At 33.2% G+C, this 27,964-nt stretch overlaps 1 protein-coding gene across 2 annotated transcripts; it reads left to right on the plus strand.

Annotated features, from left to right (window-relative positions):
- The first annotated feature begins 7,884 nt into the window (after positions 1-7,884).
- On the plus strand, positions 7,885-17,718 carry LOC139850667 (calmodulin-binding transcription activator 3-like). 2 transcript variants are annotated; one of them, XM_071840219.1, is made up of 13 exons: positions 7,885-8,241; positions 8,792-8,911; positions 9,127-9,242; positions 9,426-9,514; positions 9,916-9,958; positions 10,948-11,152; positions 11,596-11,709; positions 11,791-12,014; positions 12,605-13,096; positions 13,639-14,330; positions 15,117-15,693; positions 16,492-16,824; positions 17,357-17,718. In XM_071840219.1, exons 1-13 carry the CDS (start codon positions 8,202-8,204, stop codon positions 17,465-17,467), a joined length of 3,156 nt encoding a protein of 1,051 aa, XP_071696320.1. In that variant the 5' UTR covers positions 7,885-8,201; the 3' UTR covers positions 17,468-17,718. The 2 variants fall into 2 exon arrangements, with proteins under 2 accessions (XP_071696320.1, XP_071696321.1); XM_071840220.1 differs by lacking the exon at positions 11,596-11,709.
- Positions 17,719-27,964: the final 10,246 nt, after the last annotated feature.

Genomic DNA, 27,964 nt, shown 5'->3' on the forward strand with positions numbered 1-27,964 from the left:
ACGTAGATGTTCATTTGGATCTTCCTTCGGCGCACCACTAAATTGGCATTGATTAGTCACCATGTGTAGAATTTGTCCTTTGATTTCATAATCTGGCGCATTAATGTCTGGATGAGTAATTGCGTGACCTTGGCCAGTGCGTTTAGCTCTCATTCGGTCTTCCATACTTAAAGGTTCCAGATTCTCCATAATTGAATTTGTTGAATCGGTATCACTAGATGCTTCAGATTTAATGGTTCGTTCCTCAACAATCTCTGTTTGAATGATTGGTGGTTCCGGAGGAAAGTTTAATGGTTCAGGATCTATGAACCGTTCCTGAATATTTTCTGGATTCTCAATTGTGAGGTTGGGTTCAAAAAATGGATTATCGGAAATTTGAACTGAAGTACTTGGTCTACTGGATGACGATTCTAAAGAAAAATCAACGGCGGTTATATTTGTTAAACGATGTCTTAATCGAGTTACAGGTGGTGAACGTACAAAAGGTGATGAACGTCTTGCTCGGTGCATTCACTGAATATCCTATTAGTTTTTAAAAAGGAAAGAAAAATTATAATAAGTTATCCAATCAATAGACTTTTCTGATTTTGCCCACGTTTCGAATAGCCAAAAGATGCAGCAGAGGGGCAGGATTCGTTTGGTCTCAATATAATTGAGGACTGTTTGGCTCCAATAACCCGGTCCACGTACAAATCCAACTATTACTACGAACCAGAAAATTTTGATGTCTATTAATTTAACCACTTAAAATAAATTTTCGTAATTTTAAGAAATTTAGATAAGAAGTAGAATAAAAATCTATGTCCTAAAAACTAGAATGGCGAGAAATAAGAGAGAAAAAGAGTTCGTCGAAAAAGGTCGAAAAAGAAAAAAAAATGATTGAAAAATAAAAGGTGACGGAAAAATAAAAGAAACTTATAAAAACTTAAAAATACTTAACTAATTTAACCTTATTACTACAACTAACTTAAAATTATAATCGCAAATTGAAATTACTAATTGAAATGATAATTGGTACATAGTAAAAGGTCTAAAAATATTAAAGCTTACAGGAAAAACTAAATCCCAAATGGAAATAACTTAAAAAGAAACTAAAACTTAAAAAGGCGTCGCAAAATTCTAAAGCACCTAAATCTTAGTCTAAAGAAAAAGCACTTAAGGAATTCTACGGCAAAGCCTAAAAATCTAGGAGTAAAAATAACTATAGCAAAAACTAAGTTTAAAATTAAATATGAGCTAAAAAATACAAATATTACGTTACAACGATTAAAAAGGGACAAAATATAAAAATATATAAAAAGTTGTAAAAAGTACAATTTTTATAAAAATATTATTTTTATATTATTTATTTTATAAAACTATTAATTTTACAATTTAATAAAACTAATTTAACTAAAATATATAAATAAAAAGTAAAAGTAAAATTAAAACTAATAATAATAATAATAATAATAATAAGGGTTAATTAATAATTAATATTAATAATATCCCGTAATTAATGCTCGATTAGGGCTTCCTTGTCGCCTGTCAGAAACCCTCCGCGAGTCGCGGTGATTAATGAGGAAAACCCCGCGAGTCGCGGGGTTCAGAAATTCAGCTGACAGGGTTGAGTTTTTACGCGTTTTCTTTATTTATTTTTTTTTTTTTTTTTTATATTAGCGTTGCGCTTCCGGCGTTTAAGAGTTGTTCCCCGGCAGCGGCGCCAAAAATTAACTTGATGCGAAGCGAGGTGTATATAAAATAGTTATTATTTTACTAGGAAAAACTATTAAATACGATACAATTTTACACAAGATATTTATTTATTTATAGAATGGATATACTTAAACCTTGCTACAACACTTATAGGCAGTGTACCTAATCGTACAGTAGTGTAGTTTTTAGTAAGTCCGGTTCGTTCCACAGGGAAATCTTTAAACAAAGCTCAACGCTATATTAGTTTACTTTTATAAAAATACAAATATATATAAGTAATATTATTATTATAAAGGGGGGTTTTTACCGTTTAATGACCGGTTTGTCGATTTTAAGACTTTAGTCGCAGTTAAAACCTAATGTAAAAAAAAATAAATACAAGACTTTAAATTAAAGCGTAAAGTAAATAACGATAATGAAATTGCGAATAATAAAAATGCGATAAAATAAAATTGCGATAATTAAAAAGTACGATAATTAAAAGTGCGATTAAATAACAATAAATAAAAGTGCGATAATTAGAAGTGCAATTAAATATAAAATAAAGGAAATTAAATATGAAATAAAAGAATTATGCTTATTTAAACTTCCGTAATCATGATGTTTGACGTGTTGATTTTAGTTTTATGCCCATGGGTTAATTGTCCTTTGTCCTGGATTATTCAATATGTCCGTCTGGTTTTTGTACATAACAGTCCATCAGTCATAAATATAAATTGCAAGTGTCCTTGTCAAATTATTATTATACCCGAAGATAAATATTCCAACTAATTGGGGATTCGAATTGTAACAAGGTTTTAATACTTTGTTTAATGAATACACCAGGTTATCGACTGCGTGTAAACCAAGGTTTTACCACTTTGTTAACAATTACACCAATTACCCTTGAATGTAATTTCACCCCTGTTTTAATTATTCTAGTGGCTATTAATCCATTCCCGTGTCCGGTTAAATGAACGATTATTCGTACAAATAAATACCCCGCCCATCGTGTCCGATCGAGTGTATATGGTAATTTATAGGGACGCCCAATTGTAAATCTTTATATTAACATTAACAAACTTTCATTTAGTTAAACAAATATAAAGCCCATTAATAGCCCATAGTCTAGTTTCCACAAGTGTCGTTCTTTTGTCCAAACCCCAACTATGGTACAAAGCCCAATTACCCAATTTTAGTAATTAGCCCAACATCATGATTACTTCGTTTTAAATAAGCATAATAATAACTTAGCTACGAGACATTAATGTAAAAAGGTTGAACATAACTTACAATGATTAAAAATAGCGTAGCGTTACACGGACAGAATTTCGACTTACACCCTTACAACATTCGCTAACATACCCTTATTATTAGAATTAAAATTAAAATTAAAATATAAATTATAAATATAAATATATTTACGTATGAAGAGGAAGAAAAAAAGATGATGATATTTGATCAGAATTCGGTTGGCTTTATAGCCAGAGTTGAAAATTGGGGCTCCGCGACTCGCGGCAAAATGCCCTTAAAACTCCGCGAGTCGCGGAGAGGTATTTACAGCTCACACCCTTGGAGTTTCTTGCTGCCGACGGTTTTTATTATATATATATAATATATATATAATTAATATAATTAATTATATATTATATTATATTTATATACATAGTTAACTTGTAATTTTTAGTCCGTTGCGTCGAGCGTTAAGAGTTGACTCTAGTCCCGGTTCCGGATTTTCGAACGTCCTCGCGTACAATTTAATATCTTGTACTTTGCGTTTTGAATCTTGTACTCTTGTGATTTCGAGACGTTTCTTATCAATAATTGGAACCTTTTTGATTGTCTTTTGTACTTTTGAGCTTTTTGGTCGTTTGCGTCTTCAATTCGTCGAATCTGTCTTTTGTCTTCACCTTTTATTATTTAAACGAATATCTCTTGTAAATAGAACAATTGCAACTAAAAGCTTGTCTTTCTTGAGGAATAATGCTATGAAATATATGTTCGTTTTTAGCATTATCAACCACCTATAAATACAAGCCTTATTCCATCCATTTTACACTTGCTTTCATTTGTAATTCACACACACTCACTCTCTAATTCTTTCTCTAGTTCTTTCTCTCTCTAAAAAGTGTAAGTATTGTTTTTTCTTCTTCTTTCTCTCTCTCTCACGAATTCATCATCATCATCATCATCATGGGTCTAGCTTTTTAGCTTTGATCTTGATTACATCTTATAGATTCAAACTTAGATTTGAATCCTTTAAGAACATGGAAGATTCAAGCTTTCTAGCTTTGAATCTTCACCTACTTTGTAGATCTATATCTTTTAACGTTAATCTTGTCATTTTGTTATAAAGATTCAAACTTGTGTTTGTAATCTTCATGTAACTTAAAGATCCAAGCTTTATGCTTCAAGATCTTCAAGAACAACCAAGATGCAAGCTTTCTAGCTTGAATCTTCATATCTTTTGTTGGATCTAAGTTTCCTAACTTATGATCTCATTATTTTGTTATAAAGATCAAAACTTGTGTTTAAGGTCTTCATATAACTTAAAGATCTAAGCTTTATGCTTCAAGTTCTTCAAGAACACTAAAGGTTCAAGCTTTCTAGCTTTGTGATCTTATAACTTGTGTGAAAAGGATCCAAGCTCTCTAGCTTAGGGTTCCATCACCTCATTTGACTTAGATTATGTTCATACTTGCTTGATTGAAGTAAAGTTTGTAGCTTTAGTTATAAATGTAACTTGTAATTGTGTTAAGACTAAGGATATGATGTAACCTTGGTTCATCATCCATCTAAACTCTTAAATGAGTTGTGTTCTTACTTGGTCTTAACATATTATGTATTGATGGTAGAATCTTGGTCAAGGTGATGCTAACCCATCAACGAGTTGTACACTTGAAGCTACAAGCATCAAGGATGAGAACCGTGATGAGCATCAAGCACTAATAACCCCACCGGAGCACATTGCTTACTGTTTTCTGGATCTGATCAGACCACTTGGGCTACTAAAAAGTTGATTTTCAGTTAGTTCGGTTCGAGTAGATGATTTTCCGTTTAGACCTCGTCTTAATCCGAGTTACGGTATAGGATTTATGGCCTTCCGAAAGTCACTACACCCTATTAACGTTGTGATGAAATTTCTGACCTACTCGTACTTAAACCGTCACCACGGTCAAACGAAGACGAGTTAGGTTCTGAAAATTGTTCAGCGGTTAGGGGACTCATATACGGAGCCATAGCCACTGATTACGCATCTTTTCGTTTTGTATAAAGGTCGTAGCAGCTGACCGAAGTTAGCCTATTGTTTCGATCTCTATTCTTGTCAAACTTACTTAGCTTTTATGATGATGAATGATGATGATGATGGCACATAAACTTATTTTATGCACTATTAGAACTTATGAGGATAACATACTGACCTAGTAACCTTTGACTTAGGTTGACGACCTTTCGGACCGACTTACTACTTGCATACTTTCATTATCGACTTTACCGCTCTTATCACTGTGAGTTATAGCATCCCTTTTTACTTTAACTATTTTGGGACTGAGAATACATGAGCTTTTACGTTTTACATACTAGGTACGAGTACTTAAACTTTATATATATGTGTGGGTTATACAACGGCATAAACTTTCCCCTTAGCTCGGTAACGTTTAGTCATTGGTTTTTGAACCGGTGAACGCGAATCTTAGATATGGATCCATAGGGTTTGACATCCCCACTCGGGCTAGTCGCGCTAGCATTTAACGGGTGTTTAATACTTCGTAAACTTACGCACTCGCCAAGTGTACTTTTAGGGGGTAATATTACGTTAAGTTAGTTACCGGGTGCCCACGGATAAGCATATACTTTATCATACTGATTTGAATTACTGATTTAAACTGCTGGTTGAAGCACTGAAATCTCGTGGCCTACATTACATTATTGATTACAAACTAACTATAGCTCACCAACATTCGTGTTGACTTTTTAAGCGTGTATTTCTAAGGTGCTTAAACGATGTTGCTTCCGCTGTTAGACTTGCTGTCTTTGTGTTATAGACTTGCTGTTATGGACCTGCTGTGTTAGATTTTCACTGCATTACTTAGAGATGTCTCAATCATGAAACTTTTATCTTGCATTCACAACTTATGTTATTTGAATAATGGCTTTGTAATGACCTCTGTGTCACGTTATCTTTTGTAAACGCTATCTTTTTATGAATGCATAACTGGTTTTCAAACAGCATATAGTGTTTGACCGTGTAAAGATCATGTTGTTGACGAATCGTACACGATGGTTTTGTACGGGGCGTCACAATCATGTTATGGGAATAACATGAATTAAGATTAATATGAAGTTTTTTGGTTATATTTATTGATGATAAATAGTTAACTTGTAGAGACCAAAATTCATATGTATTCATTGATGATGAATGTTGGAATGACCCATCCGAGATGTCACTACATGGATCATTGTCAGTAGTGAATCTTTTAGTGATTATGTCTTTATGTCCTTAGACTTGAGATGCACGCCAGTTTTGATGTGTGAAACATTGTACTTTGATATGGTTAAACGCTGTCCTGAATAAGGCTGTTATAAAGGCCATTATTGGGTATAATGTAAAGCTCGTGATAGACACGTGTATGCAATATAGGATTTGTTCCTCTAAAATGTTTGGAGTTAGATACTTTTTGAGCTCCTCGATGAATTAATAAGATATTTGTGTGGCCGCACCCGGATGTAATTAAGATGATACTTAATTAATTTGGTGATCTAATTCAGTTCTAAGATCGAGAAACAAAAACGTTAAACAAATTAGAATGACCGATGATCCATATCTCAAGTTTAACTAAAGTATCTGAAATAAAAGGACGAATGACATTTAAAACTTACCATAAACAGTTTCGAGAAACTACCCTCACATGAATTTGGGGACAATGATGTGTTGCTAGACGCTTACCATTGTTTGTATAGTTACTTGGTGTTATGCCATGCACAAGTGGGAGTCTGTAAGATTAATGTGCAAGGTACAACATATAACTATATGGCCAACCTCATTTGAGCCTTCGGGGTCACACACATATACACCGAGACGTCAAATAAATATATATATATATATATATATATATATATATATATATATATATATATATATATATATATATGATGTATATATATTACTTAAGTAACAAAATAGTAAATCGAAATTAATTCATTTACTATTCATATGAATAGTAAATGAATCGAAATTAATTAATTTACTATTCCCATGAAAGCGACATGATAGAAATTATTAATTATAAGTTACATAATATACCCCTAATGTATTTGAGAAACACAAATTTAATATATATATTTGGTCTAATTTGGATTCACGGGTTAATTCATAAAGGTTCACGGGTGTTTTGAAAAAAATATCTATATCTATATTTGGTGCAAGAAATATTAACGTAGATCTCATTTCTTTCGGTGAACTAAAAAAAAAAAAAACACACATTACATATTATTGGTTTCATAATATTAACCAAAGGTTGATTAATATTACTTGGGTTTGGACTAGCATCCATTGACGGTCGTTTGAAGTGTAGTGTGGACTTTCCAAAGAGACGGTCATACTTTTGATCGTAAGTTTCTCTCCGTCTCATCAATTTCTCCAAGAAAGGTATATCGTTAACTTCTCTTTTGTTTTATATTCATGACAATTATTATGTGTAACTGGATTATTGGGAAAGATTAATCGTGTGCATGTTTCATTGAATAAGTGAAAAATTTAATTTTGTTAAATTTTGTTCATAAAATAATAAAAGATTATTATTTTAATTATCCGCTGCGTTAATCTGTTTTGGTAAAAGTACACACGATTTTCCATCATATGGATGTGCGTTTGCCTTTAAAAAAAAATTATTAGAATCTAAATCTAATCTAAATAGGGTTATCTTTAAAAAACATATTTTTTACGAAAATACATAATACTCTACAATAATATATCCGAAGATTAAGAAAATCTTTATTGTTTTTAGAATCTAAATCTAATCTAAATCAAAATTTATATTATATTTATTTAATGTCGAGATTCCGTGTGAAAGGGGCAAGTTTTAGTTTTACCGAATTTTATTGACACATACATACCTCTACCAACATAACAAATCAAAATCATTCTATCATTCTTACATTCTTACATGCATACATACATGATACATATACATGCATACATCATCAAAGCAAAAGTAAAGGCAGTCAATATCTAATGAATAACTAACTGTCTTCCATATCGGCGGCCCCGGTTTCTGAGCTCCTTCCTTTTCTTCCCTTATACAAACTTCGATTCTGTTTTCCTAATTCACGTTTTCTCAATTTCCCCCAAAAACATAATCTTTTATTGAATTACAAGATCTTCATCACTTGATTACCTAATCAAGTTTCATTCGGCGTATATTTGCTTATATAGATACATATCTATGTCTATTTGTCTCTATATATAATCTGAACAGTAAATTGTTCGTGTATACGCTTTAGTGTGAGATCTGACTGATTAGTTTATGGCGGATGGTCGTCGTTATGCTCTTGGTGCTCAATTAGGTTAGTTTCACTTCGATTACTGTTCGTGATCGGTTTTTTGTATCTGTTTCTTTTTCTATTTACTTTTTTTAAATAATTAGGGTTTATGGATTCTATTAACTATATGTATCTTGGTAGTTAAGAGTAGTGAAGTGGTTAGGGAGTATTGGATTAACAAATTAGGTGTTCTGATTATAAATTCATATGCTGTTTGAATGGTGCATGAATTATTGACAATATCTGATGTGTGAAAAGAGTCACTTAGATGTCCTTTAGGACTTTTTTTCGTTGATCCTGTTTCAGCCATCATATTGCGCACTTATATAATTGGTTTTATAGTATCTCGCATAGGATAATCAGACACGTAAACGACCTGATATACAAATAGGGATCTGTTTTGAACTGAAATGGATATGCATATATATGGATATATCGATATATCTCTGTCTCAAGATTATGAGATGATTAAATATGTAAAAAGCTATACCGAAAAAGGGTTCACGTTATTGTTTTTCTTTCCTTGCGTTTTTGTTTACTTGTCAATGTTGACCAAGTTAGTGGTTAATAGCAGATATTGAGCAAATACTTGCAGAAGCACAACATCGGTGGCTTCGACCTGCAGAGATATGTGAAATTCTTCGAAATTATACTAAGTTTCAGATTGCCACAGAGCCTGGAAATAGGCCTCCAAGTAAGTGGTTTGTTTTACTGACTAATGCTGCACACAATACTTGTAATAATATCATCTTGAGTTCATATGTACATGGTTTCACTGCCAATCTTTCCTTTGTATCTTCTTTCCTCTGTTTTGTTGGGGGCATTGTGTACCACTTTAGTTTTTAAAGGATGTAGTTAAATTATTTTTTTGGTTAATAATTTACTCATGATGTGTATGCCTTCTTTCAGATGGGTCACTTTTTTTGTTTGACCGGAAGGTGTTAAGGTACTTTAGAAAAGATGGACATAACTGGAGGAAGAAAAAAGATGGTAAAACAGTAAAGGAAGCTCATGAAAGGCTCAAAGTAAGTATCAAGAACAAACTTTCACTTCATTATTCAATATTTGGCGATCCACATCTTTCAATGCTTCTTTAGCCCTAAGATGCAGTTGATGTTTTTACTTTTTTTTTTCTTTGGTTTTTAATTTGAAGGTTCAGTTTTCCTGAAAAATTACATAATATTGTATTTTGACTAAATATTGTTCAGGCTGGAAGCATTGATGTGTTACATTGTTACTATGCTCATGGAGAAGATAATGAAAATTTTCAGAGGCGTAGCTATTGGCTGCTTGAAGAGTGAGTAGAGATTTTTCTATATTCTCTTTTATTTAAAAGAAGAAAAATTATATACTTATATAAATAATAATTGAGGGGAAAGATTTGTAATATAAAATGAAGAGCATACAATAGTCTTGATATCATATTAGTTCCCGTTATTCCCGCTTCACCGCTTGTTACTGTATATGTAGACATCTTTAAGTTAATATTTAGATGACTGAATGTTCACTTAGTATTGAAATTTTAATGTTTGGACCTTTGATAATTTTAATTCATCTCTGACACACTCACGACAATCATTTTCCTTATTGTTTTGCAAAAATATGCTAGTGACTATAAGACATAATAGTTTCTTGTTTCAAAAGGCTTCCTTTTAAAGTATGTCAGCTGTCCTCTAATACGCTTACTCCCTGATGCAGGGAGCTATCAAATATTGTCCTAGTCCACTACCGTGAAGTAAAGGTTGGTGCATCCTTAACAATTCTTTTATTTATTGCTATATTTCTTTTGTTATCTTTAATTACTTTTAAGAAGTTTCAATCCGTTTTAGGTATGATGTCACTTATACACATACATGATTTTTCTTCAGTAAATATTATAAGCAACAGTTTCATTTTCATGATGTGTGATTTCTAAATATATCAACTCTCTTGCAAAGTTTCATTACACACCTGCAATAACCGTGGTCTACTTGGATTTTTTGTTTTTTCCTTTAGTGAAGGCAATGTTCTGTATCAACTAGTATTCACATACTTCTATTAATGTCTAACAGATGCAGGTTTTTTTTTTTAATATATATTTTAGGATGGGGTAATGGGGTACTAGTAGTATGAAGCTTTAATGTCTGACATTGTTTTAGCCTGGGTTTAAACATTATGTTTTCGAGGTGTTGGTGATTTTTCTACTACATAGGAGGATTTCAGGTCAACCTGACTTTTTTTGACCTGCTACCCAAGCAGCTTATATTGCCACCTCTAGTTTAATTACCCTTAAGTTAGAGGCAGGGAGAAAGAAAACCCTATCAGGATCGCATCAACATTTTTTAATAGTATCACAGTCTTTAGTTCTGCAATTAATCTTTCAAGTCCCTTTTAAATGATCACCTATTATTTTGGCACCTAAGGAATATGTAGTTGCGCTATAGTTATTATACTGTTAATTATCTCTGTTTCGAAGGAGACTGTGGGAAACTAGAGAAGTCTGATTACATTTCTCATAATCAATAAAACCAATTTTTCATCTGCTCATTTATCATATGCTTATCGGGTTTAATTGATAATCTATGGAATTTTAATTGTAATACATATAATCTAATCGCTGTATCATGCCTATGCTCTCATATTGGCTGAATCAGGCTTAAGAGATATAATGGTGCACATTTCAATGCTATTATGCAATTTTTTTTATATAACAAAAAGTGGTCTGATTTGTACATATTGTATTGATTTTAGGGGAATAGGACAAATGCAAACCGCACTAGAGAGGTTGGAGAAGCTACTCCTAACTCCTTGGAAAGTGAAGATAAGATATCATCTACTGCTTCTGAGGTCAATAGCTCTGTGTCTTCTAAATTCCATTCATATAACTACAACTCATTGGCTTCACAAACTACTGACAACAGCACACATACCTCAGAATACGAAGATGTGGAGTCAGGTGTGCTTGTCTTTGCTTTTATTTTTTTTTATAGAGGTGGAAGAATGAGCCGGTGTTTTCACATACTTTTTTTTTTTTTTTTCAGAAAAGAATAATAAATAAATAAAAACTTGTCCCCATCCCCCACCCCACATTGTAAGTCTATCAAATATGATAACGAAACTTATGCTTCTTGACCAAACTCTAATTTTGATATGAGTGCTTTTTTGGAATTTCTATGCTCGTTTAAAAATATACATTTGGTAACCTTTTGACCCGTTGGGCTCTTTTCATTATAACATATACATTTAATATTTAATATTTTTATAGCCTGTTAGCGATAAAGCATAATCTACCCATTTTCATGTAGAAAATGGTATGAATATTGTCAGCTTCGCCTCTTACTCCTTTCTTGTTTACTGGCCATGTAAAACATAACTTATTAGGCCGAACTCTTTTTGCAGCATATTCTCACCAATCTACTTCTGGATATAGCTCTATCCTTAACTTGCAGCCATCAGTTATCCCGAAGACTGATGATCCACTTTCTATGCCTTATTACCCAGTTCCTTTGTCAAGTAATTTCTTATTAGATTCTGTAATTCATAAATTCTGACTGGATACTTTCGTTAGCTTAATTCTTAAAACTCCATGTTCAGATGATTATGATGGAAAGTTTCAAGCAAATCCAGACATGAGTTTTGTTGCACTCATGCAAGGGAGTAAAATTGCAAACAATCTTGATGCTGACTTGACATATGCATTTGAAAGCTACAGGGCAGGAAGTCAGCCTGTTAGTTATCAGCCAACAAATCTCTCAACCCAATCTTATAACACAGGATTTGATAGACTGCATGGTTTTAGAGGAAATCCAGCGTGGCAGGTATGGATGATTATAATTACATATTTCTTACTTTTGTAAATAGTATACCTGGCAATCAAGACCCATCTTTAGTCCTTCAATATTTTAGAAGGTCCATTTAGACCCGGTTGAAACCCATTTCCAACCCATTATACGAAAAAGTAAAAAGAACTAAAAAAAAAAAAAAAAAACTTAGAAAGATAAAGTTAAAGATAATAATAAAAACAAAATAAGTTAAAAAATAAAAAATAAAAAGTAAATTTTCTTTTAAAGAGTACAAATTTTTTTTTTTAAATAATTTTTTTAATATATATATACACTTTTTAAGAAAAAAATTTATAAGAAAATTGGCTCTCGACCCGATCCATCCTGTGTGGACCCGACCCGTTCGACCCATGACCTGTTTTGACCCAAACCCATTTGGGTCTCGAACCAACTCGACCCGTTTTCCAGGCTTAGTAAATAGTAATGGGTGTAAAAAGGATAAAATTCTACCGTTTTACGTGCATTTTGTTTTTAGTTGTCAAGTAAATCTAACTTATGAACAAACCACAATCTCAATTAACAGATGAAGACTCTTAGCATAAATTGTCTTTTTATGAAAATTGCAGATTGATGCAGGATATAATAATCTCGGAGTTAGTTATGCAGAGATTTCCAATCCCCTTGAAACGGCAAATGCCATTGATCAGCATAATAAGCCTCTTGCACAAGATAACCTTGAATTACATCTAGCAAAAGAAGATGGTGGAAAATTTCACAATTCAAATCTGGATGGTAATCTGAATCTGAATGAAGATGAAAAATCTGGTTCTTTGAGACCACCATATTTGGATGGGTTTATGAAGGAAGGTCTTAAGAAGCTTGATAGCTTTGATCGATGGATGAGCAAAGAACTTGGAGATGTAAAAGAGTCACAAAGCCAGTCGACTTCTGAGACCTACTGGGAGGCTGTTGAAAGTGAGAATGGAGTTGATGATTCCATCATTAGTCCGCAAGTTCACTTGGATAGCTTTGTTTTGGGCCCGTCTCTTTCCCAGGACCAACTGTTCACCATTATTGACTTCTCGCCAAACTGGGCGTATGCTGGCTCTGAAATCAAGGTACACATTATTTTTTTCTACATGTTTCATATTGGGCTTTATAATTGTCAGTCTCTGAAGTCAAAGGTCGTTGCATTAAAAGTAATCGTGGGGCGGATCTGGATATACAAATTATGATTTTGATTTTCTAGATATTATCACACTATGATAATCGGAAAAAGAATTACTACAAGAAAATGTATTTTTATTGATATAAATGTCAAATTATCTATAACTCTCACTAGCTTTCAGTAACTTCGTATTAAATAGAGGTGGCTAATTGGGACAGTCAGGTACGGGTTAACTTGGGTACTTTAAGTTCAAGTTGAGTTTTTATTGGAAATGCACTTTGGACGGTTTCTGATTTGTTATCTTACACATTTAACTTGACCCGGTTGAACCGTTAGCCATAAAACATCACCTGAATCGACGTTTTAATATACTTTCAAGTAATTTGGTCGAAATTCCTAGCTGTAGTGTTAGATTAGTAGTGATTCTACTGGATTAGGCTGGATATATGGTGGGCTTATTCTTGCGATCTCTCTTCTTTGTATTATAACCAGGTTTTAGTAACTGGAAGGTTCTTAAGGAGTCAACAAGAATTGCAGCATTGTGAATGGGCTTGTATGTTTGGAGAATTAGAAGTACCCGCTGAGGTCGTAGCTGATGGTGTTCTTCGTTGTCATACACCAGAGCACAAGTCTGGAAGAGTCCATTTTTATGTAACATGTTCCAACAGGCTTGCATGCAGTGAAGTACGAGAATTTGAATTCAAAGTCAACGAGTATCATCAAGATATGGACGGTCCAGATGTCATTGGTGGTGACAACTCCAATGAAACACTCCTACACATGAGATTTGTGAAGCTATTGTCATTTAATACCCAAAATTCAGTCAATAGTGTGAATGATCCTGAATTGATAAGTCAACTTAGTTCATTAATTCAAGAGGATAACAGTGAGTGGGACCAAATGATAAAGTTCACATCGGAAGAGGCTTTTTCTTCAAAAAAAGCTCGGTCCCAACTCTTTCAAAAGCTACTCAAGGAGAAGCTGCATTCATGGCTTCTTCATAAGGTTGCAGAAGGTGGAAAAGGTGCTAGTGTTTTAGATGAAGATGGACAAGGTGTGTTGCATTTTGCAGGTGCTCTTGGTTATGACTGGGCCATTCAGCCCACAGTTGCTGCAGGTGTTAGTATTAACTTTAGAGATGTTAATGGCTGGACAGCTCTCCATTGGGCTGCATCTTGTGGCAGGTAACATTGTTGGTGTGTTTAGATGTGCAGATTTACAAGTGTCATAAAAAATCCGTCTTTAATAATGGTAAAATGGGCAGGTGGGTGGGTGTGGGGAGGGGTTGGCTAACGGGTCAAAACAGATATTTAATCAAAGGGGTTGGTGTGGGCCATTCTGCACAATGCTCTTTTTTAGAGCTCCCTTTATTACATCTGTTCAACCCATTTGACCTTTTATTTTATTTTATTTTATTTTTTCTTGTTAAGTACTTTAGCTTAACCAATTTGACCCGTTGGAGAGAAAACATACCCCACAATGACTTATGTGTAGGAATGGGTTGAATTTGCCATCTTTAGATTATTTTGTTGATTGGTTAAAGTTTTAGTTTATAAATATTTGCATTCTAGACAGAATAAAGAAAGTGGAGAATATGCATACACTTTCTGCTTATTACAAATCTTGATATACGACATCACAAACATTTATAAATGCAGTTTTGTAGAGGTGGTCTCATCAGGCGAGTTGGGTAATGGTCAAATGGGGTTGCGTTGAAACATGTCCTTCCACATATGAGGGTCAAGTGTACCCACAAACACTACTTTTTGTATAATGTAAAAATCATAATAAATACTTAATGTTTTATTTATGATTTTAATCTAAATCCTCGAATATAGCTATATGGGCGTTGTATCTATTAATAAGAAGTTTTGCGTGACGTTCAGTACATTTGACCCTTTAAACTCTTAGATTTGGTTTGACCCTATGAGATTGAACACAACAAGCATTCATTTAAAATGGTTTTGCAGAGAGCGTACAGTGGCTTTCCTCATCTCACAAGGTGCAGCAGCTGGAGCATTAACGGATCCTTCTCCAAGACATCCAACAGGCAGAACACCTGCAGACTTGGCTTCCAGCAATGGAGACAAAGGAATTGCAGGTTATTGTGCTGAAGCAGCATTAAGTGCCCATCTCCAACTTATTAATTTGAAAGATGCCAATAAGGATATCGACGTATCTAGTTTAAAACCCGTACAACCAGTCACCGAAAGGACTCCAACTCCAGTTAGTTACGGCGATATGCCTCAGGGGTTGTCATTGAAGGACTCATTAGCTGCTGTTTGTAATGCTACTCAAGCTGCTGCTCGAATTCATCAAGTTTTTAGGGTGCAATCTTTTCAAAAGAAGCAGTTAAAAGAGCATGGGGGTAGTGAATTTGGGTTATCAGATGAGCGTGCTCTTTCGCTTCTTGCTTTGAAGACACCCAAGACAGGACAACATGATGAGCCAGTTCATTCTGCTGCTGTGCGAATACAAAATAAGTTCCGAAGTTGGAAAGGGAGAAAAGATTTTCTGATTATGAGGCAAAGAGTTGTCAAAATTCAGGTGACATATTCACTAGTTTTGAATTAATTGTTTTTTTGGGTTTATTAATTTTCTTAGTCTGCTTTGTAGGTGGCTTTAGCTTTATTATACGTGCCATATTAGTTAGAGTCGAATTGGATGGGCTTGTTAACGGGTCTAAAATGAATCGTCTTAGGTACAATATAAGGTTGAAAAGGACGCAAGATGGTGATGACTCGGTGAGGACCTTGAAAGGTCGAGTTGGTCGAGGCGTTGACCAACATTGACTTTTAAATAAAAAAATATATAAAATATTAATCTTTCAATCATAAATAATTTAAACATATGTATTTTAAAAATAAATGATTAACAAATAAGATAATGTGGTGTTAGTTTAAATGATATATAGGTCTTCTATAATGTTTTCTATAATATAATAATTATAGTGAATTTATTAATTTATGTTGGGATACTATATAATTCGGTGTTTTTTCCAACTAATTTTTAAATGGGTTTGGGATTTTCGTTTACTCTAGAACAAAACTACACAGAAAGTCATACTTTCGACAGACGTTGATCGACTCTGACCTGGCTTTTTAGCATTGACTGACTAATTAGACGTTGGCGAAATGGGACGAGCTAGTCACCAAACCGACGGATTGGCTGCCGAAACCGCTGTTTGCAACCATGACAGTCAAAATGGATGGGCTAACATGCTTGAGTTTATATGTATTAAAAATACATTTTAGGTGTTTATGTTTTTAGTTTGTTCCTGTGCAAGTCTCCGCGTATTTGTAAAGTCCTACACTAAAGTTAATTTTTGGTTGTCATTTGATGTAGGCACATGTTAGAGGGCACCAAGTGAGAAAGAACTACAAAAAGATTGTGTGGTCTGTTGGGATATTGGATAAGGTGATTTTACGGTGGAGGCGTAAAGGAAGTGGCTTGAGAGGATTTAAATCCGAACAACCAATTGCTGAAGCTAGCAGCAGTACCATGGAAGTTAAAACCGTAAAGGAGGACGATGATGATTTTTTCGAAGAAGGCAGGAAACAAACTGAACAACGGTTGCAAAAAGCACTTGCAAGAGTCAAGTCGATGGCTCAGTATCCAGAGGCAAGAGATCAATATCGTAGATTGCTTAATGTTGTTAATGACATGCAGGAAAGCAAGGTACTCGTTGCCTCACATGTTTCATACCGTACTTGTAGAGTGTTTGGATCACAGATGTGTTGTTTACAAAATATATAGAGGTGGCAAGATGGGCGGATCAGTCGGGTTGGGTATGCTGTTAAAACAGGTTTTAGTTGAAATGAATAACCTTTTTTATGGGTTGAAACTGAATTGGTGTCTGGTGAGGTTTTGTCCCATAAACACTTTTATATCAAAATTTGGGTCGCTTATTAATATTAGTGTGGGTAACTTGTCAAAAACGGTTTGGGTCAACTAGATAAGTGTTGGTGAGGGTTGAAATGGGCCGCATTGGGTTGAGTCTGAAGCCCATTTTGTATCAAATTTCTTGCTACTATGTTTACAAAAAAATATTTGTTAGTAGGCAATCTATTTATTAATGTGTGTGTGTGTGTGTGTGTTTTAATAGAATGTTTTAAGTGAAGGCTCTGGAATGTAACTGTAAAATGTCCTAAACCTCTTATTATTTGCTTATGTTTTTATGGGTTTGTTATAACTAACTGTTTATTGACAGGCTGTATATGAGAAGGCTCTGGATAGCGAGACTATTTGCATTGATGATGATCTGATAGACATTGATGTATTGTTGGGTGATGACGAGGCCGATGCCTTTATGACTATCTGAGCCAGCCTTATTGTTTTGCAAATGCCTACTTCTAATACAAAGCTTTATTTTGTAAATGGTTTTAATTGTTTGATGACTTAACAACGTGGGTCTTGAACGTGTTAGGGAGATTTGCATAGGAACGATACCATCTCTGTACATTATATGATCTGCTAAACCAAATATTTTGACATGACTCCAGATTAGTATTATAATTAGGAGGAAGAAAACCTTTTTTAACATTGTTTATTAATTGGTTGCTTATATCTTTATCTTTATTTTTTTTATTGTTAAAATTTATTATGTGAAACACGTTTATGGAGCTTGCAAGCATACCAAACATATTATGTGAAACACGTTTATTGTTAAATTTTTTGAAAGTGTGATATAGGTTTTCCCGGATCTTTGCTTCAAGATAAGTTGTAGGTTTGGCTGGGAGTGTTACGCAAACTTGCCTTATGATGTTTTTTGGATTGTTATCAAATCCAGATTGTAACTATATATCTTTTTTATAGTTGCATGTATTCAGTTGATGTCATGTTTCATGTTGATATGTTGATAGTTTCTCTAGTGAGTTATATTCATTATTTCCTTTTACTTTTTTGTAGTTATATAATATATATAATTAAATACACAAGGATCCAAATTTAAAAATGGATTTTTCTGTCAAAAATTCAATTAAACAAGATCATATTACTAGTACTTTGGTAGTGGCATTAGTTACTTTTCAAGCTATGTTGCGAGTTAAAGCCTCCTAACGGGGTACATAATGTGCATGCGAGCACAAAATGTATGCTAAGATGATCATTTAAAAACAAATTGTTACGACTAACCATCACTAAAACTTAGGGTATGACATTTCTATAAAAAGTTGAAATCATTGTAAAAAGAAAAACCTCTTTCAATGATGAGTGCTGATACCGGCTTCTATAACCTAAAATGATTCGGAATTTCATATGCATTTTATCATTTTCAAGCAACGATTACTAAACAAAAAGCAGATTAATTGAGAGAAGTTTTAAACAAGAACTTGGTAAAACTTCGTTATATTTTAGGAACTCGGAAGGGATCAAAAGACAAGATACACCATGTTAGAAATATTAGTTTGGCCAAGTCCAATATGTGGGCTTGGTCCATTAGGGTTAAGTAGAGGATTAGGGTTACATTGTAATCTATAAATATCGAGTCATAATAAAGCTATCATGATGGGGTTTCATTCTATAACATGGTATGAGAGCCATATGATCCTGGTGGAACCACCCCATCCTATAACAATCTGTTGAAATAAAAAAAGGTGACACATAAAGTTGTGATGGAGTAGATGAATTGTGGAGTTGATAAACTAAATCAACACAATTGATGCCAAAATATTGTGAAGACTTGTGGTTCACTAACTACACATAATCTCATTCCCTTCTAGTATAAATAGAGAGCAATGGAAGCACATTCAAATCATCTCAACACATTCTTCCTTCTTGTGTTCTAGTAGTCTAATAGAGAATTAGTAAGTGATAAATCTCCTAATTACAAGAGATATATAACTTGGTACTTATCCTTGTAATTAGAGAAAAGTGTAATTCCTATTATTCATATTAGTGAAATGTTTCTTTCCTTGCCCGTGGTTTTTACCCTATTGGGGTTTTCCACGTTAAATCTTGGTGTTCCTTTATTGTCATTATTTCAAGTATTACTAGCGGTTTGCTATAATTCGGTGTCACTTTTCTCAACAAGTGGTATCAAGAGCTAAGGTTCTAATATCTAGTGTGTATTAATCTACTTATCGTATGCACTGTGGTTGCCACGGGAGTGGATCGTCCACATCAAAAAAATAAGTAAGATTAATTTCACTCGATAAAAGTTCCCGGGTACTATTTCTCAGAAAAATAGTATTGTCAAAAAGAAGATTGTAATTATAGCAATGTCTACGAAATTTGAAATTGAAAAGTTCAACAGGAGTAACTTCTCGTTATGAAAACTAAAGATGAAAGCTATCCTGAGAAAGGATAAGTGTTTGGCGGCCATCAGTGGACGTTCCACCGAAGTCAGTGATGAAAAATGGGAAGAGATGGACGGCCAGGCTATCGCAAATCTTCATCTGGCACTAGCAGATGGCGTTTTGTCTAGTATTGAAGAAAAGAATACGGCGAAAGAGATTTGGGATCACCTCGTAAAATTGTACGAGACCAAATCACTCCACAACAAGATATTCCTTAAGAGGAAACTTTATGCGCTACGCATGAATGAATCTACTTCAGGTAATGAGCACATTAATTCTTTGAATACTCTATTTTCTCAACTCGCTTCATTAAGTTGCAATATAGAGCCAAAAGAACGTGCTGGACTTTTACTTCAGAGTCTACCTGACTCATATGATCAACTCATTATTAACTTTACCGATAATGTTCTCTCGGAGTATCTAGTCTATGATGAAGTTGCGGCTGCTATTCTAGAAGAAGAAAATCGGCGCAATAACAAGGAGGACAAACAAGCCGGTTCACGAAAAATGGAGGCCTCGGTGGTGTCAGGAGGGAGATCAACGGAACGTGGCCCAAGTGGGAGTCACAATCATGGTAAAACGAAGTCTAAAAAGAAGAAGACTTATACATGCTACAATTGTGGCAAGAAAGGTCACCTGAAGAAGGATTGTCGGAGTTTAAATAACTCAAATTCTCAAGGAAATATTGCAAGCACTTCAGATGATGGGACTGCTTTGATTAGGGAAGCAGTGGTAGCAAATGAAGGCAGAAAGACATTTGTTGATGTCTGGTTATTTGACTCAGAAGCTACTTTTCACATGACCCCTAGGAGAGAATTGAAAGGACCCGTTCATATACATTATAAACGATTCACAATAGTTGATTACATTGCGAAGTATTTGACCTCTATATGATACATTTTACAAACATTGCATTCGTTTTTAAAAGACAAACTTTCTTTACATCGAAAATTGACAGGCATGCATACCATTTCATAATATCCACTATCCAACTATAAATTGATTTAATAATAATCTTTGATGAACTCAATGACTCGAATGCAACGTTCTTCGAAATATGCTATGAAAGACTCCAAGTAATATCTTTAAAATGAGCAAATGCACAGCGGAAGATTTCTTTAACACCTGAGAATAAACATGCTTTAAAGTGTTAACCAAAAGGTTGGCGAGTTCATTAGTTTATCATAATCATTTATTTCCATCATTTTAATAGACCACAAGAATTTCATTTCCAGTTCTCATAAATATACGTCCCATGCATAGAGACAAAAATAATCATTCATATGGTGAACACCTGGTAACCGACATTAACTAGATACATATAAGAATATCCCCTATCATTCCGGGATCCTCCTTCGGACATGATATAAATTTCGAAGTACTAAAGCATCCGGTACTTTGGATGGGGTTTGTTAGGCCCAATAGATCTATCTTTAGGATTCGCGTCAATTAGGGTGTCTGTTCTCTAATTCCTAGATTACCTGACTAAATAAAAAGGGGCATATTCGATTTCGATAATTCAACCATAGAATGTAGTTTCACGTACTTGTGTCTATTTTGTAAATCATTTATAAAAATTGCGCATGTATTCTCAGCTCAAAAATATAAAGGGTAAAAAGGCAAATGAAACTCACCATACTGTATTTCGTAGTAAAAATACATATAACGTCATTGAACAAGTGCAAGGTTGGCCTCGGATTCACGAACCTAAATTAATTACATATAATTATGTGTTGGTCAATATTTGTCTAACAAATTAGGTCAAGTCATAGTGTACCACAATCCTAATGCTCGAGACTAATATGCAAAAGTCAACAAAAGTAAATTTGACTCAAAATAATTTCTAAAAATCTATACATGATTAATATATAGTTTAAATATCGTCGTTTTATATTTTTAAATATTTTTAAAAGATTTATTAGAGTAAATAATATAATTTATTTATTAATAAATAAAATTTTATATTAAATTTATAAAATATAATATACTTTTATATATATTAAGTAATAAAATTTATAGGGTTCATTTAATATCATAAAGATAATATGATAGGTATTATTAAAGTAAGTTATTACACGTAGTAAAATATGTTTGTATCACATATTTATTTGATAAAATAATATCTATAATGATAGTAAGTAAAAGTTGTATTATTTTGTAATAATAATAATTATTATAAAAATATCAATATTTATAATTACTAAGATGACATTATGATAAAACGATAATTCTAATTATGATAACTTTAATATTTACGATAATTTTTAATATTAACTTTAAAATAATAATTCTATTTAAAATAATAATAATAATGATATTTTATAGTAACAATGACATTTCTATTAAAATGATAATTTTTGTTAAAATGATAGTTTTAATACTAACGATACTTTTAATAATAATAGTAATGATAAAAATAATAAGAACGATAATTTTATCTAAATCAATATCTTATAATATTTTAATTTCATCATGATACTCTTACTCATTATTTCCTAATCGTTTCGTTTAATAGCTTTTAATCGTCTTTTATATCGTGTTCATAATAATGATAATAATAGTAATCAAAATAATTAGGTGTTACAAATATTTGTTTTAATTACACTAATATTAATAATGATAGTTACTATAACATTATTAACGATAATACTAATAATTATCTTAATGATATTATAGTAATAATAATAATAACAATAACAATAACCATTTTTAAATAATGATATATATATTAATAATGATAATAATAATAATAATACTAATAATAATAATAATAATAATAATAATAATAATTGGATAATAATAATACTAATTATAACTTTAACGATAATAACGATAGTAATAATAAAAAAAATAACAATTTTTAATGATAAATCCCTTTTATTGATAAAGATAATAATAATGATAATAATAAGATAAAACTAGAACGACGATGAAAACGACGATAATAATAATCATTTTTAATAAAAATATCAAAAATTCAATTGATTATAACTTCTAATCCGTTCATCGAAACCATTCGATATCTAAAGGAAAAGTCCTTAATTTTTCGCTAGCTTTCCAAGGACATGCATATCTTATACCTCATCTCAACCGTAAGTGTAACTAATTCAATATTCAACCTAACCTGTCTAAGGGCAATATCAAAAGTACAAGCATGCATAATCCTAAATACTCGAGCACTAGTCAGGGATACACTATTAGTATGTAAAAGTTAAATTATGAGTACTCACGTATCAATATTGAGATTCAATATTGTAGGAAAGGTACGTAGACGCAACAGAAATGATAAACACTATATTGACCTCACGAGCATACCCATGAACCATACTCAATCACCTCCATAGCTATAACCCATAATTTCCTTATTCCTATCCTACTCGAAAAACAATTTCGAAATCACTCGGACAGCACTCCGTCGTAATATTTTATGTATACTAATAATATCTTGAAATAATACGGAGTAAATATATATATGTAAATCGATTGAGAGAGTTTAGAGAAAAATATTTTCAAGTTTCTATGAAATAATGAAACCTATTGAATTCTATTTATAATAGATTTTTGAATTATTAAAGTGAATTATTAAAGTATGAATTATTAAAGTGAATTATTAAAGTATGAATTATTAAAGTGAATTATTAAAGTATGAATTATTAAAGTGAATTATTAAAGTATGAATTATTAAAGTTAAAGTAAAGTAAAAATAAAGTAAAGGTAAAGTTTAAGTATAGTAAAAGTATAAAACTATGTACGTATAATACGCGTATAAATATATATAATATTAATTTAAATCGTTATATATATTTAATAAAATAAAATATAAATATCGTTATCTTTATCATACTAGTTAAGTAATGAGTTGTCAAAAGTGGTTCTAGATATTTATAAAAGTTATATACGTTTTAATAATAAAGTTCATTTTAAACTGAAAACGTTTTTGTACGTTTGAAACTAAATAGATCAATCGAGTCTTTATGAGATTCAATCTTCCACTATCCTTTGTCTAGTTCTCAATGATTGACAATTTGTTCTTATTTATAAATCACTTTACCATTTTTCGAATATTGTTAAAATGGAAAGTAATGGTGTATCCTATCGTATACACACATAAAAGGCATAATAGTTGCATAAAAATAGCATCAGGAAGGCTGGAAACAACAGTTTTGTGGAGATTGTCCGTCCAGCGTTCTCCGCTGTACAGGCTGCTCCGTCATGCGTAAGCCCTGAAGGCCGCCTAGCGCATAAGCCCTGGCCGGAGAGCGCCGCATTTAGCATAAATTTCGGAGCACATGTAACAGAACGTATCATCATTTGACACGTGTCCCCAAACAAATCTGGTAGATCTGACACTATAAATAAACCCCTTGGGTCGTCATTTTACACAAGTTCAGATATTCTGACAACTTTGAGAGCTGAGACTTCACTTCTCTTTCTCTCTCTACTTTCTCTCACTAGAAGTCATCCGGCTAGCACTCTTACGCTCTACGGACGACAGATTGATTAAGCCACCCCACAAGTTTCTACACTTGTGAACCGGGTCTGCAGGGATTATTTCCCGAGGGTAAAAATCAATCGGCAACACTCCGCCCTCCTAAAGCTAGATCACTTCTAGTCTCTTGTTGACATACTAAGCCTTACCTCATAAGGAAATAGGTGTTAACAATGACGCCATCTACTAATGCAAAGAACACACGAAACGGAAAAGGAACGAAAGCAGCTGAAGCTCCATTTGTACTTGAAGCAGTCAACAATCCATCAACTGACGACATGGTCATTGTTGAAGATGTACCTATTTCACCACTAGATGGTACGAATGAAGAAACAGTTGCTGAAAATACAGAAAGGCTTTAACATTTGGCAACTAATTCGGAGAAAAGGCCAGTAATCGAAGAAGCGACAGCTAAAAGTGCAGAAAGACTTCCAAATTTTGTTACTAATCCAGAGCGACGACCATTGATGCAACCACGGCGATGTCCATCATTTATACCTTTTCGGCGGATGGCGGATGGCAAAGACAAGCAGATAATGAAAAGGCAATCTATATCAAAGTACAAGTTATCCAAGCTACTTGACAAGCTGGGCAGTCTTATTGATGATTCTGGGGATGATAATGACCTGAGTTGTGATAATAATGACTCTGATGATGAAATTGACAAAGATGAGTTCATGTCAGAAAAGCAGGCAGTGTTGCTTTTAAATAACATTCTTAAGCAGACAGCTCCAGCAAAATACAAGCAACGCTTAGCGCAGCCCGCCGTCCGTGCTGTGGCTGTGGACACTTTTTTTGCCCTCATTACTGGAGAACAAGCCACCAAGCCACCAGCGATGGCAGAATCAACGCAGTGTTTCATTGATCGAATTGCTAATTATCCATTGCCTAGAAATCTTGCTATACCAACAATTGGAGTTTATGATGGCACAACGGATCTGGAAGACTTTTTGACAATGTTTGAAGGCGTTATGAGGTTGCAGCATTGGGAGGATGAAACTGCGTGTCATATGTTTCCTATGGTACTGCAGAAAATGGCACGTGAATGGTTTGCTGGTTTGCCGCCAAGGAGTATTACCAATTTTCTCGATTTGAGAGCAAAATTTGTGATGCAATACCAAAATCTTCGGAGCTGTACTCTGACTCATCTTGATGCATACAAGATCCCAATACATCATAATGAATCTTTGAGCAATTTTATGAAACGTTATACACTTGAAGCACAGAAGATCCCTGAATGTCCAGAATCACAGCTTGTATCTGGCTTCATTTTTTGTCTGGACCAGCGACGGTTTAGAGCACTTGTTCATGCGTTACGGTGTGACTTGCCAAAAACATTGCATCAGGCGTTGGAGGTAGCACAAAGGCATGTTCGAGCTGGTGAGCGTGGGTTAAACAAGTTTGAAACTGGTGGCAGTAGCAAGCCACACAACGGAGGATGGTATTTTGACAGAAATCAGAGAAGGAATGATAATTCAAATGGAGGATGGAGAGGAAACAATCACCCTAATGATTTCCACCACAACAGAAGGCCAATCGAAAGGCACCCGTTGATAATGGCGCTTACTAAAACGCCGAAAGAGATCCTTTTCACTGAACCAATTCGGACCACTTTCAATGCTCCAGCACCTATGGAAGAGAGGGAGGGTCCAAAGAGTGAGTTGTGGTGTGATTTCCATGAGGCTTGGGGCCATGATACGGACAATTGCAAATCTTTGATGAGAGAAATTATAGCAAAAATCAAGGTAGGAGAATTGAATCATTTGTTGCCTGGCAAACAGTACAGGAGGAATGATCCTCGCAGGAAATTTGCGTGGCAAAGGAATGATGGTAGTGTAGTGACCCGAACTTTTCCATGTTTATATATATTAATTGAGATTGATATTTACATGATTAAATGTTTCCAACATATTAAGCAATCAAACTTGTTAAGACTTGATTAATTGAAATATGTTTCATATAGACAATTGACCACCCAAGTTGACCGGTGATTCACGAACGTTAAAACTTGTAAAAACTATATGTTGACATATATATGGATATATATATAGTTAACATGATACTATGATAAGTAAACATATCATTAAGTATATTAACAATGAACTACATATGTAAAAACAAGACTACTAACTTAATGATTTTTAAACGAGACATATATGTAACGATTATCGTTGTAAAGACATTTAATGTATATATATCATATTAAGAGATATTCATACATGATAATATCATGATAATATAATAATTTAAAATCTCATTTGATATTATAAACATTGGGTTAACAACATTTGACAAGATCGTTAACCTAAAGGTTTCAAAACAACACTTACATGTAACGACTAACGATGACTTAACGACTCAGTTAAAATGTATATACATGTAGTGTTTTAATATGTATTTATACACTTTTGAAAGACTTAAATACACTTATCAAAATACTTCTACTTAACAAAAATGCTTACAATTACATCCTCGTTCAGTTTCATCAACAATTCTACTCGTATGCACCCGTATTCGTACTCGTACAATACACAGCTTTTAGATGTATGTACTATTGGTATATACACTCCAATTATCAGCTCTTAGCAGCCCATGTGAGTCACATAACACATGTGGGAACCATCATTTGGCAACTAGCATGAAATATCTCATAAAATTACAAAAATATGAGTAATCATTCATGACTTATTTACATGAAAACAAAATTACATATCCTTTATATCTAATCCATACACCAACGACCAAAAACACCTACAAACACTTTCATTCTTCAATTTTATTCATCTAATTGATCTCTCTCAAGTTCTATCTTCAAGTTCTAAGTGTTCTTCATATATTCTACAAGTTCTAGTTACATAAAATCAAGAATACTTTCAAGTTTGCTAGCTCACTTCCAATCTTGTAAGGTGATCATCCAACCTCAAGAAATCTTTGTTTCTTACAGTAGGTTATCATTCTAATACAAGGTAATAATCATATTCAAACTTTGGTTCAATTTCTATAACTATAACAATCTTATTTCAAGTGATGATCTTACTTGAACTTGTTTTCGTGTCATGATTCTGCTTCAAGAACTTCGAGCCATCCAAGGATCTGTTGAAGCTAGATCCATTTTTATCTTTTCCAGTAGGTTTATCCAAGGAACTTAAGGTAGTAATGATGTTCATAACATCATTCGATTCATACATATAAAGCTATCTTATTCGAAGGTTTAAACTTGTAACTAGAACATAGTTTAGTTAATTCTAAACTTGTTCGCAAACAAAAGTTAATCCTTCTAACTTGACTTTTAAAATCAACTAAACACATGTTCTATATCTATATGATATGCTAACTTAATGATTTAAAACCTGGAAACACGAAAAACACCGTAAAACCGGATTTACGCCGTCGTAGTAACACCGCGGGCTGTTTTGGGTTAGTTAATTAAAAACTATGATAAAATTTGATTTAAAAGTTGTTATTCTGAGAAAATGATTTTTATTATGAACATGAAACTATATCCGAAAATTATGGTTAAACTCAAAGTGGAAGTATGTTTTCTAAAATGGTCATCTAGACGTCGTTCTTTCGACTGAAATGACTACCTTTACAAAAACGACTTGTAACTTATTTTTCCGACTATAAACCTATACTTTTTCTGTTTAGATTCATAAAATAGAGTTCAATATGAAACCATAGCAATTTGATTCACTCAAAACGGATTTAAAATGAAGAAGTTATGGGTAAAACAAGATTGGATAATTTTTCTCATTTTAGCTATGTGAAAATTGGTAACAAATCTATTCCAACCATAACTTAATCAACTTGTATTGTATATTATGTAATCTTGAGATACCATAGACACGTATACAATGTTTCGACCTATCATGTCGACACATCTATATATATTTCGGAACAACCATAGACACTCTATATGTGAATGTTGGAGTTAGCTATACAGGGTTGAGGTTGATTCCAAAATATATATAGTTTGAGTTGTGATCAATACTGAGATACGTATACACTGGGTCGTGGATTGATTCAAGATAAT

This window comes from Rutidosis leptorrhynchoides, chromosome 5 (assembly GCF_046630445.1).
Source record: "Rutidosis leptorrhynchoides isolate AG116_Rl617_1_P2 chromosome 5, CSIRO_AGI_Rlap_v1, whole genome shotgun sequence".
Taxonomy (NCBI): domain Eukaryota; kingdom Viridiplantae; phylum Streptophyta; class Magnoliopsida; order Asterales; family Asteraceae; genus Rutidosis; species Rutidosis leptorrhynchoides.